The following is a 15,993-nucleotide window of genomic DNA, read 5'->3' on the forward strand; positions in this document are numbered from 1 at the left end:
CATATACACAGGTACAATCACTTGCATACACACATGCACAGATACACCTCCACACATAGACAGAGACAGAGAGATAGAGAGAGGGAGAGAGAGACACTCACTCACACACACTTACATATCTGTAATGTTTTGCATTTAACACATCTCCCCAGACAGTACAAAACAACTACGAGGAAAGACAAATAATTACATCTAGGAGTTGTAGCATGTGTTTTCATTCTGCCCACTCTTCAGTGGAAGGTACCTCGCCAGACTCCAAATGACACCCTGCAGCACAAACAACACCTCCAGACGAGACCAGGCTGACTAACTGACTGGCAGCTCAGGGAATTGAACTGATGCTGCCGAATGGAAATGGGCTCGGCAGAATGTTGGCCTGACTGCATAGTTTAGCGTCTCCAGTGGACCAGGGGTCACATAATGCAACAGCCACGAGTCTACCCAGATAGCGACTAATTTGGGGACAGAACCGGACCTCATATGGGTCCGTTGCGGTTAAGATCAGATCAGAAGCTCCTATTTGAGCATATTCCCTTGACACACCAACACCTGATTTTACCCTTCGAGGAGTGAGTTTTTTTTTTTCTTTTGCAAGTCATTCCAGAATGACACCATACAGATCTAGAATGAACTGCTAGTCATACTGGTTATATTATAACATCATCAAATGGAACCTTCAGTTGGCGACATTCTATTATATTTGTGATCGTATATTTTTATCAAAGGGATAAAGCTGTAAGCCACATGGGGCCATTGTCCCTGCTTTAATACAGAGAAGGAGATAAAGATCCCTCTCACCCCCTTTTCAATTGAGATCTATAGGTGGGACCATAATGGAACTGCTGCCACCCGAACTGACTCACTCTAGCTCAGATCTGCTGCAGACCTGGCAGCTCCACGCCAAAATCAGGGGCCAGATCCACTGTACGTCCAGCAAACATCTAACAAGGCTTTTGCTTTGGAAAACCTGTCTTTTATGTTGCTGTGAGCTCTTGGCTTTCTTTTAATGGCTAAAACTATGTTCCCTGCAGGTAATGTGTTATTCTGTTCAAAGCAAAGGGGTGATGTGTTTCTTTTCCCCTCCACATAAAAGGAGGAGATTCCTTTCACAGGCCCAGGTAGGGGTCCAGTTCTGACCGACTGTCTGGGGGGGGGGGGGGCTGCTGCTGGAATGAGGCTTTATGGCTACAGGGCCCAGGGGCTAGTGGCTGGACCAGAGGCCTGGCACACTCTCAGACAGATGTCCGCAGGGAAGAGGGCCAACATACACGCACATAGACACATACACACACACACACACACACACACACACACACACACACACACACACATACACACACACACACACACACACACACACACACACACACACACACACACACACACACACAAACAAACACACACACACACACACACACACACACACACACACACACACGCCACACAAAAACACCCTCATGCACACATAAACACACATATACTTACACTTACAAACACACCCACATATACACAGAAGCTCGCCCAAACTCACAAACAGAAGCACACAGACACTCAAGCACACATGGGTTTGTGGTACAGAAACACAACAGACAGACAAGCACCCATCATGAAGAGAGAATCAAAAACACACACACAAACAGACATGTACTGTATGTACTGATAGGGTAAACACACATAAACAGACAGGTATACACTGACAGGGTAAACACACACAAACAGACATGTATGTTTTGATAGGTAAACACACACACAAACAGACATGTACTGTATGTACTGATAGGGTAAACACACACAAACAGACAGGTATGCATTGATAGGTAAACACACACACAAACAGACATGTAGAGTATGTACTCATATAGTAAACAGCTACATGTGGCAAACATCTAAACCTTCATGTACCAGAGCCTTGGGATACATACAGTATATTGATACAGGTATGCACAGGTACAGTTGGCAAACTTAAGTGAATACATACAGTATAGTACTTATATACTCAAGTACCACAGCATCTTATTATCTATTTCACAAACCTTGATACACACATGCAGACACTCAGAGAGACACACACATGAGAACTCAACATCTGAACACACACAGACACAGCCACATATCTTTGTATACCTTGTGAAAAACAAATACACACAGACTTTCTTCTCTGTAAAAAAAAAACACACACTTTCTTTTACTTCAAGAATCTTTTGTGGTTGCTTATTAATCAGTCTTCCTCTCTTTCCCACACTAGTGAAGCAGTAATTATTTGCAAATGAAAGCCCCATGAAAGACTGTGGATCTCCACACCGAAGCCGCAGCAGAAACATAAGCAAGATAATTAAGTGAATTGGCTGGAGGGGGTGTAAACCGAGTGGATATATTGCTTCCAATTGGAAGAAAGATACATGTTTTATTCATTTCCACACAAGCACATGAATATGGAGAGTACTGTTCATTGTACCATGCAAAAACACAAAGACAGTGGTACTTGCCCCATCTCATTATGTTCCATACCAGGACGTCTAATCTTTCATCTCCCCTCATCTCTCTCAGTCTGTCTTTCCCCATCTTTCTTTCTTTCTTTCTTTCACTCTCTCTCTTTCATTCTAGCCTCTTTAGTGTTATAGTGATGATGGTAATCTGCAAATATGTAACTCCAGTCAAACTCATTCATTCTTGTACATCTGGACACAAGACATACTCAGTGTGTGTGTGTGTGTTTCCATGTGTGTGTGTGTGTGTGTGTGTGTGTGTGTGTGTGTGTGTGTGTGTGTGAGAAAGAGTGTCTTTATGTGAGTGTGTGTGTGTGTGTGTGTGTGTGTGTGTGTGTGTGAGAGAGAGAGTGTCTGTGTGTGAGTGTCTGTGTGTCTGTGAGTGAGTGTCTGTGTGTCTGTGAGTGAGTGTCGGTGTGTGTGTGTTTGTGTGTGTGAGACCCAACCTTGTATGCACACATAAGATGTTATGTTAGCTATAACGCCGACGTAGTAATCAACTGCGCTGTTCCAATGTGTCTGAGACGAGCTGAAGATCAGACAGCTCCTGACGCTCAGGTCACATAATGAGGGGCCTCACAGGGAAAGAAGAAAGTCTTTAAACAACCTTTCCTTATTCACTGCTTGAAAGTTTTCTGTGTTGAAGCATCCAACAACAACAACAAAAATTTGCACTGCTTCTCCCCCAATTTACATTTATGTGACTGTAGATGATCTAATGTTTGATAGTAATGCATTCCACATCCCAGCTAACTACAGGGAATGATTAGACTGGTAAGGTTCTCTTTGTGCAAAGGTTATCGTTTGGACGTAAGACACTGGACACATCAAATGCCCACAAAAAGTGATGGGTGCTAAGCCTACTTTTATATTACTGAACTTGTTGTTCAGTAATGAGGCTGGTGTTTTTTCATGTCTCTGATCTTTCTTGCCAATAGTGAGATTTTACAGTGTGACATCAATGTTTGATAAATATGCACATAAAGGTTATTGTTATATTCATATATTCCCTTTGTTTAATGCTGTTATTCAATGTAAACTCCAACCTGTGTTTGGGTGCTGTCAGTGATGCTTAAATTCATGCTCATTCCCCAGTTAAGCCTTAAGCCCACAGTAAAAAGCCTCTGTACACTCTGTTTAGAAGTTTACACTGTATACATTAGCATCAGACTGTGTGGGCTTTAACTTAAAGGCATACTGTTTGTTAGGGAGGCGGGAGGTAGTTCTTGTCCACGTTTGCCTCTGGGCCCAAAGTATCTTTGTTCGGCCACTGCCCATGAATTTTTACGCTTATTAAAAGCAGCATGCCTGCACACGCATACACGTATACACGCATACACGCATACACACATACATACTCTTCTGGCCAACCTGTTGCACCAGTGGGAAAGGATCACTGTATAGAAATCAGATGCATGTTCACCCATCTGTGAGGGACTGTGTGTTGATGGCATTTACATAAACTTATCTTCTCCTCTTTCTGGTTTTCTCTTCTCTTCTCTTCTCTTCTCTTCTCTTCTCTTCTCTTCTCTTCTCTTCTCTTCTCTTCTCTTCTCTTCTCTTTTCCTCTCTTCTCTTCTTGCACTTGTTTCCCCTCCTCTCTGTCTCTTCCAGTTCTCGGGTGAAGTGCTGGAGAACGCGGTGGACGTTGTGGTCGCCAACGTTTCAGTGACGGATCGGGACCAGCCTGACACCCCGAACTGGAGAGCAGTCTATAAGATAGTTCACGGGGACTCCGAGGGCCACTTCACCATCAACACCAACCACCTCACCAACGGCGGCATGGTCACGGTAGTAAAGGTAGGACATATAGATACACGTCTGTGTAATGATAAGTGAATAAGACCCCCCAGCACTGCACGAAAACCAAGATTATCGGGCCCGTACACGCTGTGATACAGCCGCGAATGATCACCATTCCTGGTTGATCGCGGACATTCCCCCGAAATATCCGTCTGCCGCATACGAACGGAATTTCCCGGAAACAGACCGACGAGGGGACGGGGGGGGATGTGTTTAGCATTCTCACCTCCCGCTGACAGAGGTGCGAAATGCTCTTATTAGCATATTGACTGTCAGCAGTCTAGCCACACACACCCTGCTGCAGCCATTGGTTGAAAACGACAAGGAATTGAATTCAAACGTCTTGTGATGAGACGGAATGAGATTCTGTCTATTGGTCAGCTTTCAACTGACAAATCGATCCCCTCCCATTTACAGCTATTGCCCCATAAAAACTAAATTAAAATGTACTCGATAATAATTTAATTAATATTCTGTCTTTAGGGTTTTGCTCCGGGGTTATCACATTTCTTGATTTGCCTTCCGTTTTCAGAGTTCTGTCTTTAGGGTTTTGATTTCGGGGTTATCACGATTCTTGCTTTACCTTTCATTTTCAGAGTTCAAGGTTGCAATGTACTTTCGAGGCTGTTCCACTCATATTCCGGAGCTTCCTCTCTGTAATGTTCTTGAGATTCACTTTTAGCATGTAATTATACAGAGTCGGGCTTACTCTGATATTGAGATAGTCATTTCGCAACTTTGGACATGTTTGCCACTCGTGAATATCTAACCTGTGTCTTTTCAGGTAGATTTTGAAATCTTACGCGAGCTTCGCGAGTTTTGAATCTGCGCTCTTCAGGTTAATGTTACTGTGTACCTGATGGTGCTGTGTCTAACCGCTTCGCCTTGCTGGTAAGGATTTACACTCGTCGGTGCGACCACCGTCACTGGTTTATCATTCCTCCCTCCTCTAGGGTATTTCTCTTCTGTTACTGGAGCGTGGGAATTGGGAATTGTTTAGTGGACTTATGTGAAGTTTTAATTATGTTCACTTAAAGGCGCCCGAGGCAACATTAGAAAATTTAGGCTCGAATAATAATAAACGTTCAATTTCTAGTATTTTTTACACGTAGTAAGTTTCAATAACACCATACCATTACATATCGACATTCAAGGAGCAAAGATGAGACGTTGTTGTGTGGTGAGAACTGATAAAAAAAATCGCCTGCCTTCTGTTTTCCACGGTAGGACGCAGGTTATGCTAGAAATGGCTTAGCATGGGTGGGATGGGGAAAGATAACACCTTACCATCCAGACGCAAATTTAGCTAATCGGAATTTGTAAGTGGTTTCCAGATACATATACGTATAGTTGATCTGTCTTATTTGACGAAGCAGTGAGTTAGCTGTCCTTCAATATCTCTTGTCGAATTATCTCACATGTTAATGGTGGTATGTGTTTAAAAGTTTTAACTTAGGCTATGTGTAATGTTCCTAACTTATATATTATTATTTCACCTTAATGTTCTTGAGATTCGTTTCTGGCTTTCACACCAATGTGGGCTTCTACGGCATTACACAGGGTTGAAGACTGTCGTAAATCCCACATTTCATTCAGTGCAGGTGGATGCACCCGTGGCTGTTTGCTTAAATAGAGCATCTATGATCTGGAGACAATCGATCAAGACAAAGAGAATGCCATGCATGTTTAATGTGCTCACCACGTTTGTTAATCAAGTCAGTTTTTGCTTGAGTAAGTAACATTACAGTCTGTTTTAAGACCAAACAATAACAGCGTCATAATGGTAGTGTGAGCATATGAATATACTTGTATTTCAATACTATCCACATCACCATCATGATGCCATGGTGACTACTGCAAAGGTACATCTGTCTGTGTTTATTTGTGGAGAGGGCTGGCTGTGACAGTAATTGTTTGTGTTTATTTGTGTTTATGTGTGTTTGAGAGTTTAAAGGTTTGCGTCGTTTGTGGGTATGCAAGTTAATTAATGATTCATTGATATGTGCACATGCATGGAAGAGTAGCAATTAAGAACTTTTCAAAGATAAATTGGCAACATTTTTCACATTGTTTAGATTTGTCAATAAATATATGATAGGTTAGCCAAATGTAAACAGATAGAAAGGTTGCTTGTAACATCAATTTATAGGCAAACATTGTTGACTTTCTTCTTGGCAAGGCAGTAGTTGTCTATTGCCGGTATGGTTTTCACAACATCCCTCATAAAAAAGCAAGTGTAACAGCTTGATTACAAACCTGCAGTGCTTCAAGTGGTCATAAATATGTGTGTGTGTGTGTGTGTGTTTGTGTACTGTGCCCATGTGAAGATGTCCTCTGAATTGCAGCAAAAGGCTGCTGTTGTGACCCCCCCCCATTCCTCTAGTATTCTCCCATTCTCCAGTGTATCCCTTTCAAAGGAGATGACAGCGTGATCTCTGTAGCCCCGGTACCCACTCGCTGTCTTCCGAACGGCTCTTTTCTGCCTGGTCGTTGTCTGGCCTCTGTGTGGAAGATGGCCGAGCAGACAGGGCTGTGTGAGCACGAGGCGAGGGGAGCCAACAGTGAGCCCTCAGGGTGCAGATGAAAAATTGATTTCTGCTCTTGAATAGTCTGGCATCTCTGTGTTGCCCATTGAGCGTTTAAGAGGTGTTTGAAGGATATGAGGCAGACGGAGAGTAAGTGCCCCCCCCCCACCCCCCCACCCTTCACATAACCTCAAACAACTTCTTTAATAAATGTTTGCTTTTTTTTTTATTAAACATTAAGCAATTCAATAGCATATGGTATTGAACCCTTTAATGATTGGATAAGCCAGTTGGGTAGTTTTCCGTTCCTTTTGCTTTTGATCTAGTAAACTGATCTGGGCCGAGAAAATATTAAGTCTGGCTTGCTGGTTTTGTTTGTTTGTGTGTGTGTGTGTGTGTGTGTGTGTGTGTGTGTGTGTGTGTGTGTGTGTGTGTGTGTGTGTGTGTGTGTGTGTGTGTGTGTGTGTGTGTGTGTGTGTGTGTGTGTGTGTGTGTGTGTGTGTGTGTGTGTGTGTGTGTGTGTGTGTGTGTGTGTGTGTTTCATTTATATCTGAGCTTGTGTGGTTGCATTGACACCTACATTATGGGCATAAAGTTAGTTTTCGCTTCTGTGTGTCTGTCTTTCTGTGTGTGTTTGTGTTTTGTCTGAGTTTGTGTGACTACATTGATATTTGCATATATGATCGCATAGAAGTGTGTTTGATTTCATGTGTGTGAATCTGTCTCTGTCTCTGTCTCTGTGTTTGTGTGTGTGTGTGTGTGTGTGTGTGTGTGTGTGTGTGTGTAGCCAGTGGACTTTGAGAACAACCGCTCCTTCATGCTGACGGTGGTGGTGTTCAACCCTGTGGAACTGTCTAAGGGCATCCAGTCGTCCCCAGAGTCCACGGCTGGCGTCAGCATCTCCGTGCGCGACGTCAACGAGCCGCCGTTCTTCCCTGCCAACCCCACCATGATCCGCTTCGAGGAAGGGGTGCCCGCCGGCACCATCATCACCATCTTTGCCGCGCGAGACCCCGACATCCTCACCCGCCAGAGGGTCAGGTAAGCGCAGATATGAGGATCCACTCCAAGCACCGTGTATTACTACTGAAACATGTAGAAGGTCACTCCAACACACAGGGCTCTACTGCCTGATCCACTGGCTCCACACACACACACACACACACACACACACACACACACACACACACAGTAGGACTCTGACTGATTTCTTTCGTGGCAAATAAAACTAAAATAATCAACTCAATACTCAACATACTTCATTGGTACTCAACACTACACTTTATTGATACTTATGTATTCATTTAGTTCTTGTTAAATATTCTATTAAATAGAAATATCCTAAATTGATCATGGGCATGAACTGAGAGCCACTGGCCTACATGTTGTCCTGTGCTACCCAGTGCATTGGGCTCTTTGGCAGCAGGCTGCCTGAATGAACATGATCCGGGCAGGCTTCAGGTTCTACAGAAAGACTGAGAGACAAAGAGAGTGTGTGTGTGTGTGTGTGTGTGTGTGTGTGTGTGTGTGTGTGTGTGTGTGTGTGTGTGTGTGTGTGGTATTTGTGAGTGTGTGTGTGTGTGTGTGTGTGTGTGTGTGTGTGTGTGTGTGTGTGTGTGTGGTAGGTGTGAGTGTGTGTGTGTGTGCATGTGCGTGTGTGTGCGTGTGTGTGAGTGTGTGTGTGGTAGGTTTGAGTGTGTGTGTCTGTGTGTGCGTGTGTGTGTGGTAGGTGTTAGTGTGTGTGTGAGTGTGTGTGTGTGTGTGTGTGTGTGTGTGTGTGTGTGTGTGTGTGTGTGTGTGTGTGTGCAGCATTGTAAGCCCTCAGTAATGGGCCCTCATGCTCTCCCAGTGAGCCCCTTAAAGCAGCATCTGTGGACGCTTCCCTGCTGGGACCCCTGTGGTTCGCTGCTCCTTCACGGTCACCACCGGCTCCAAGGCTGTGCCTAACCCCACGCCTCTGATTGAGTCCGCTGGCCGGAACCTTCTCCCGGTTGCCAGGCGACAGGGTGGAAAGGTCAGTGGATAATGGGCTCTGGACCTCTCCCCAGACGATGAGTCCGAGGCCTGTTCTGCTCCGGAGCTCCCTGCTTTGATTGCTCTCTCGCTCTCTCCCTCTTCATCTCTCTCTTCTTCTCTCCCTCTCTGTTTCTCCCTCTCTTCATTTATTTATTCCTTCCAATCTCCATCACTCTTCTTCAGATTATACTCCCTGTGCTCTCTCTCGCCCTCTCTTTTTCTCTCTCTTCCTCTGTTTACCCCTCCCTACCTCCCTCTCTCGCCCTCTCTTTTTCTCTCTCTTCCTCTTTTTATCCCTCTCTAGCCCCCTCTCCCTCTCTCTTTCTTTCCGCTCTTTCCCCTCACTGTCCTTTATTGATTACCTCCTTCCTGCTGTTAGGGCCACAGTGAGGTGCCTCAGTGGGCTGACTGCCATATTCTTTCGCCCATTGATCCACAGCAAGGCCCCAACTAGAGCAGCCATGTGATCCCCCCCCACCACCACCACCACCACCAAGCCTTCAACCCCCCACACTGGAAGTATACAGCACCCCAACCCCCCCCCCCCCCCCCCCATTACACGCAGACTAATCCATACAGACGCACCCAAACATCCACACAAAGAGCATCCACCCCTACCCACAAGGGTTCCGATCGTGCACATCCACCCTGAACCCCCACCCAGACCAACATCTCGGGCAGACGGCGGCGCATCCAGATGGTGGACGGTTTCAAACTAACCCACCAAATTGCAGAGGACTCACACTGCACACTGCACCCTTGGGTGCCCTCTGAGTTCTGGTTCCCTCTTGTGTTGTCAGCAAAATGGTTGGTTCCGGCCAGAACCGTTCCACGGACTGCTGCTTTCTGGGCTCTTTTTATTATTGATGGTTTGAGGCAGAGAGGTGGAGGCTGTGGCACTGTAAGGGTGTGTAAGCCAAATGTGTGTGTGTGTGTGTGTGTGTGTGTGTGTGTGTGTGTGTGTGTGTGTGTGTGTGTGTGTGCACGTCTGTGTTAGTGGTGCCTGTAGTTCGGACAGCTTGATTCATGACTTGCTGATTCAGTAGGATGACCTGCTGGACAAGGGGATAAGGAGGGGCTGCAGAGAACTCAGCTAGGGGAATGCATACACAGAGACACACACACACGCACACACATACACACACACACACACACACACACACACACACACACACACACATACGGACACACAGATGAATTCATATATACAGCAAATACGTGGGCATCCACACATATACAGTCATTGTATATGTATGCATACAGAGCAAATGTATTCACATACATAAACATGTACATGCCTCACACATTCATAAACATGTAAACACACCCATACACATACACACATGTCCAGACAAAGGGAGTAGAAGTGGATTCTTCACAGGAAGAGGGGGGTAATGCACAAGAACATGCATACACACATAAACAGATATGCACATAGACAACAACAATACAAACAGTTACACACATGCACAATAGATACATAGAAAAAACCTACAAAGACACACACACACACACACACACACACACACTTACACACACATACACACATATACATTCTTATGGATGGTACGCTGATTTGCCAGCTGATTTCAGTGCAGATGACAGTGCTCTGGTGGCTCATATTAATGCGGCATCCCTCACCAGCTGTGTGCCCGTCATCCTGCGCCAGCCATGGCCAGCTGGGCATGAGGGGGACTGGAGAGATAGCCTCAGGGACCTCTGTAACTGTGTGTGTGTGTGTGTGCGTGTGTGTGTGTGTGTGTGTGTGTGTGTGTGTGTGTGTGTGTGTGTGTGTGTGTGTGTGTGTGTTCGTTTATAGCTGAGCTTATGTGGTTGCATTGACACCTACAGTATGGGCATGCAGTTAGTTTTCGCTTCTGTGTGTGTGTGTGTCTGTCTTTGTGTTTTGTGTTTGTGTTTTGTCTGAGTTTGTGTGACTACATTGATATTTGCATATACAGTATGATCGCATAGATGTGTGTTTGATTTCATGTGTGTGAATCTGTTTCTGTGTGTGTGTGTGTGTGTGTGTGTGTGTCTGTGTCTGTGTACGTGTGTGTAGCCAGTGGACTTTGAGAACAACCGCTCCTTCATGCTGACGGTGGTGGTGTTCAACCCTGTGGAACTGGCTGAGCGTGTGTGTGTATGGATGTGTGTGAGAGAGTGTGTGTGTGTGAGTGTGTGTGTGTGTGTGTGTGTGTGTGTGTGTGTGTGTGTGTGTGTGCATGTGTGTGTGCGTGTGCGCGTGTGCGTGTGCGTGTGTGTGTGTGTGTGTGTGTGTGTGTGTGTGTGTGAGGGTGTGTGTGTGTGTGTGTGTCTGTGTGTGAGGGGGTCGGGGGATGTGACACCAACATCCACATCTGCAATGCACCAGCTGCCACCACCTTGTCTGCGTTGGATGACAGAGCCGGTTTATTTCTGGCTCTCATTGTCATCTCTCCTCAGCTGTCTCTTTCTCTTTCTGTCTCTCTCCAGCTTTGTCATTCTCTCTCTTTCTCTCTTTCTTTCTCACACACACACTCTCCTTCCTTCTCTGTCTTTCCTTCTCTCTCATACACCAGCTATATCGATCTCTGTCTTTCTCTCTCTCTCTTTCTCACACACACTCTCTTTCCTTCTTACACTAGCTCTCTCTCTCTCTCTGACTTTCTCTTTCTCCCTCTCTCGCTCCCTCTCTTTGAACTTCAAAGTGTTGAGATGAGGGAATGACCAATGAATGCAGTTAAAGTTTTAAGGAACGTGGTTGAATTTCCTCCACCTGAGTGTGGACTCCTCTGCCTGCTGTTGATCCCCATGATTCTCTCACCTCCCTCTAACCCGCGTCAGGTTGTGACACCGTCATTAGTGATTAGTCCTCTTCTCCACATCATTAGAGCCCCAGCATGCACTGACTGGCTAACCCCTTCTAATGGCTAACCCCCTCTCACGCCTACACCGGTTCACTCACTGATGAGACCTAAGCATTAGCTTATTTAGCACATCATCTCCTGCAGCTCAAACAGGAGAGGGAGATATTAACAACCCAGGCTAGATACCCAGGACACATAGCACACATAGCTGCTCGTAGATGTGTAAATGAAAGTGGATGTCTGTGCAGTCGGTTTGAATCAAACAATCTCTTCAATGACGAAATGGAAATACTCTCCTCTGAAGGAACTCCAAAAGGAACTTATCCTTCAGGAACTCCTCCAAAAGGAACTTATCCTACAGGAACTTATCCTACAGGAACTCCTCCAACAGGAACTTATCCTACAGGAAAATGGACATTTCATTCTGAAGAGCATCCGTCCTTCCTAGATCAGGACTTGGTCATTTCCAGTTGCAGCATTAATATGAGCCCCCAGAGCACTGTCATCTGCACTGAAAGCAGCTGCCAAATTAGCGTAGAATCCATGACATCCATGGACACCTGTGTGTGTGTGTGTGTGTGTGTGTGTGTGTGTGTGTGTGTGTGTGTGTATGTGTGTGTGTGTTTGTGTGTGTGTGTGTGTGTGTGTGTGTGTGTGTGTGTGTTAGTGTGTTAGTGTGTGTGTGTGTGTGTGTGTGTGTGTGTGTGTGTGTGTGTGTGTGTGTGTGTGTGTGTGTGTGTGTGTGTTTTTGTGTGTGTGTGTGTGTGTGTGTGTGTGTGTGCGTGTGTTTGCATGAACTTGTGTGTACTAGCTGTGTAGGTTTGACTTTGTGTTCTATTTAGTAGCTATCTGGGGGAATCAGTAATGTGCCAATGGAGCGCCTGGATTCACATCAAGTATTTATTCACATGGCAAAATCTTTTGTTTTACAGTAAATCAGAGCCACATCAAGTATTTATTCACATCGCAAAATCTTTTGTATTACAGTGAACTGTGCCAGCAGTTACAGTTACTGCTGTTTGTGGGAAAAGACTTCTTAAGGGTCCATTGGTTTCTGGAGAGGGTCTAATGTAATCAATCCATACACCCCTCACTACTAAACTAACTTACTGTATAATCATTTTATTCTCACCAGATAACGTCTGAGCCATCAGCTTCGTTCTATAGGCAGCGGTTATATCAACCTTTCCTGCACATTACTCTCCATAAGCCTACCCAGGCAGTAAGGTCTTTTAACAAGGCTAGTTTTAATAACAGCGCTTTGTCACTACTATTTCCCTGACCAGTGTGCAATAAGGAGTGGGGGTTTAAAAATGACTTGCTGCATTTTTCTTTTCTCGCTGGCCTTTTTGTTCACGCAACGCTGGGAGCCGGCGGCTCGTTCCCACTCCCGCTAGCCCTCTCATGCCACGCCATGAGTTTATCATTACTTAATGAGGCAGAACCTTCCCAGCGTGGCGCCGCCATTAACGACAAACAGCGAGGCGATGAGAGCGGACACAGTGTGTGAATGAGGGGTGTGATTCCCATTTGTTATAAGGGAGAAAAAGAGAAAATGAACAGAAATTGGAATTAAAGACCCACACACACACACACATACACACACTGGTGGTGGGTATGTGCAAGCGACTGTGCCCACAGCAGATACTGCTCACTGTGAGCGGGTTTGAAAAGGCGTTCCTCGTTACTGAAGACACAACTATGACCCGCAGGGCTCTGTGGAGGGCGGAACAGCAGTATCTCGGCGAGGGATTCTGCTGAATTCCACACACACACACACACACACACACACACACACACACACACACACACACACACACACACACACACACACACGCGCACACACACACATACACACACACACACACACTCACACACACACACTCACACACTCTCTCACACACACACACACACACGCAAGGGATTCTGCCTCCATGCAAACCCAGATGAATGCGACGGGGAAATGGATTCTCCCATGAAGCAATTCTTTTAACTCCAATGAGTGTGGCTGCCTTTCCCCACTTCAGCTCCCCGTGCTGACAACTGTTGACCCAGATCTGGCCCAGTTGCAAAAGCTCTCGAGGTCTCCATGTATCATCAGAATCTCCCTCTGAATGTGTGTGAAAACACTTATAATGTGTTTTCTCTCTCTGCTGTATTCATTGATGGCCATGCTGGCTGTGCCGAACAAACTCATCTCTGCACTGTGCTGTTTTGCAGCATTAGGAGTCATTTCATCGCAAGAGCAAACCCCTAAGGATCCATTAAGTGTCGCCTGGTCATAAAGACATAGTAGGGTATTCTTTCATAAAGCGTAAGGTACTTAGTCTGGTTATTACTGCAATATCAGTAATCAGGGAATACATCCATTTTAGAAACATCTTACATCCTTATGGCCTGTGATATTGAGTTGTGTGCAGTTTATTTACTGACTCAATTATTAGTTTGCCTGAGGAGAGACTCAGAGAGTGAAAATACTCTTTGCATCAGACATCAGGATTAGGCAGCTCTTGGTGGAAGAGAGTGAAGAACCAACCAAAGTGACACTGACTCATGAGTGGTACCCAAAGACACTCACAGACTACTCAGTCTGAATAATCTGCTCATGTTTGTCCTCAGGTACTCCAAGCTGTCAGACCCGGCCAACTGGCTGCGGATCAATACATCTAACGGGGAGATCACCACCCTAGCCACTCTGGACAGAGAGTCCCCTCATATGAAGAATAACATCTACCAGGCCACCTTCCTCGCAGCTGACGACGGTGAGCAGCCTTTTCCATACATCCTATACTATCGGTTCCCAGTACTGTACTGACTGTTCTTTTCCACACGTCCCACATGAGACGGTCCCAGTACTGTACTGACTGTTCTTTTCCACACATCCCACATGAGACGGTCCCAGTACTGTACTGACTGTTCTTTTCCACACGTCCCATATGATCCGATTCCAATACTGTTTTGTCACGGGTGACTGAGTGTGTTGTAGCATGGGCTATAAACAAGGATTCTCACTGCAATCTGATTTTTGAAGAGATAAGATTCACATGGTCCAGTTTGATTTCCTCCAGGTTTGTTTTGTTTAGTTTAGTTCTGTTCCAATTCATTTAGCAAATGCGTTTTGGTTTTTGCCATTTGGTGTTTATTTGTTTGTTGCAGTTGTAAAAACATGTGAAATTAGCCCAGGCAGAGTTAATGAATGCAATTTGCCGTCTGATCAGGCAACTGCTCACTGACAAACAATCAACAAATTTGGCCAGGACTGAGTGCAGCCCTGGCAAGTGTAAGGAGTTACAGCATATCCTGCCTGAGCACATGGAGGAAGTACAGCATTTCCTGCCTGAGCACATGGGAATTACATCATATCCTGCCTGAGCACATGGAAGAAGTACAGGATATCCTGCCTGAGCACATGGCACTGCATGAAATGTGGGATTTACGACAGTCTTCGACCCTGTGTATTTTAAACACATACCACCATAAACATGTGAGATAATTCGACAAGAGACATTGAAAGACAGCTAACTCACTGCTTCGTCAAATAAGAGAGATCAACTATATACAGCCGCGGAAAAAATTAAGAGACCACTTCAAAATTATCAGTTTCTCTGGTTTTACTATTTATTGGTATGTGTTAAAGTAAAATGTACATTTTAGTTTTATTCTATAACCTACTGGCAACATTCCTACCAAATTTCAAATACAAATATTGTCATTTAGATCATTTATTTGCAGAAAAATGACAATTGGTCAAAATAGCAAAAAAGATGCAGTGTCTTAAGATCTCGAATAATGCAAAGAAAACAAGCTCATATTCATTTTTAAACTACACAATACTAATGCTTTAACTTAGGAAGAGTTCAGAAATCAATATTTGGTGGAATAACCTTGATTTAAAATCACAACTTTCATGTGTCTTGGCATGCTCTCCACCAGTCTTTCACATTGCCGTTGGGTGACTTTATGCTACTCCTGGCGCAAGAATTCAAGCAGCTCGGCTTCTTTTCATGGCTTGTGACCATCTATCTTCCTCTTGATCACATTTCAGAGTTTTTTTTATGGGATTCAGGTCTCGAAATTGGGCTGGCCATGACAGGGTCCTGATCTGGTGATACTCCATCCACACCTTTACTGGCCTGGCTGTGTGGCATGGAGCATTGCCCTGCTGGAAAAAACACTTCTCAGAGTTGGGGAACATTGTCAGAGCAAAAGGAAGCAAGTTTTTCTTCCGGGACAACGTTGTACTTTGCCTGGCTGAGGTTTGTAAAAGACCATAAGGATTGAACCAAAGCGGACTGGAGGGTCTCCTAGTTCGTC

General features: G+C 45.1%; 1 protein-coding gene across 1 annotated transcript in view; it reads left to right on the plus strand.

The window, feature by feature from the left end:
- The window catches only part of cdh4 (cadherin 4, type 1, R-cadherin (retinal)), a gene marked incomplete at both ends in the record, with an annotated part of 216,856 nt that overhangs the window by 188,146 nt on the left and 12,717 nt on the right, over positions 1-15,993 (plus strand). The window contains 3 exons of the mRNA XM_080845652.1: positions 4,101-4,286; positions 7,602-7,855; positions 14,299-14,441. Coding sequence (XP_080701778.1) covers positions 4,101-4,286; positions 7,602-7,855; positions 14,299-14,441 — 583 coding nt within the window. The remainder of the gene's footprint in view (positions 1-4,100; positions 4,287-7,601; positions 7,856-14,298; positions 14,442-15,993) is intronic.

Source organism: Sprattus sprattus (assembly GCF_963457725.1).
Source record: "Sprattus sprattus genome assembly, chromosome: 10".
NCBI classification, from domain to species: Eukaryota; Metazoa; Chordata; class Actinopteri; order Clupeiformes; family Clupeidae; genus Sprattus; species Sprattus sprattus.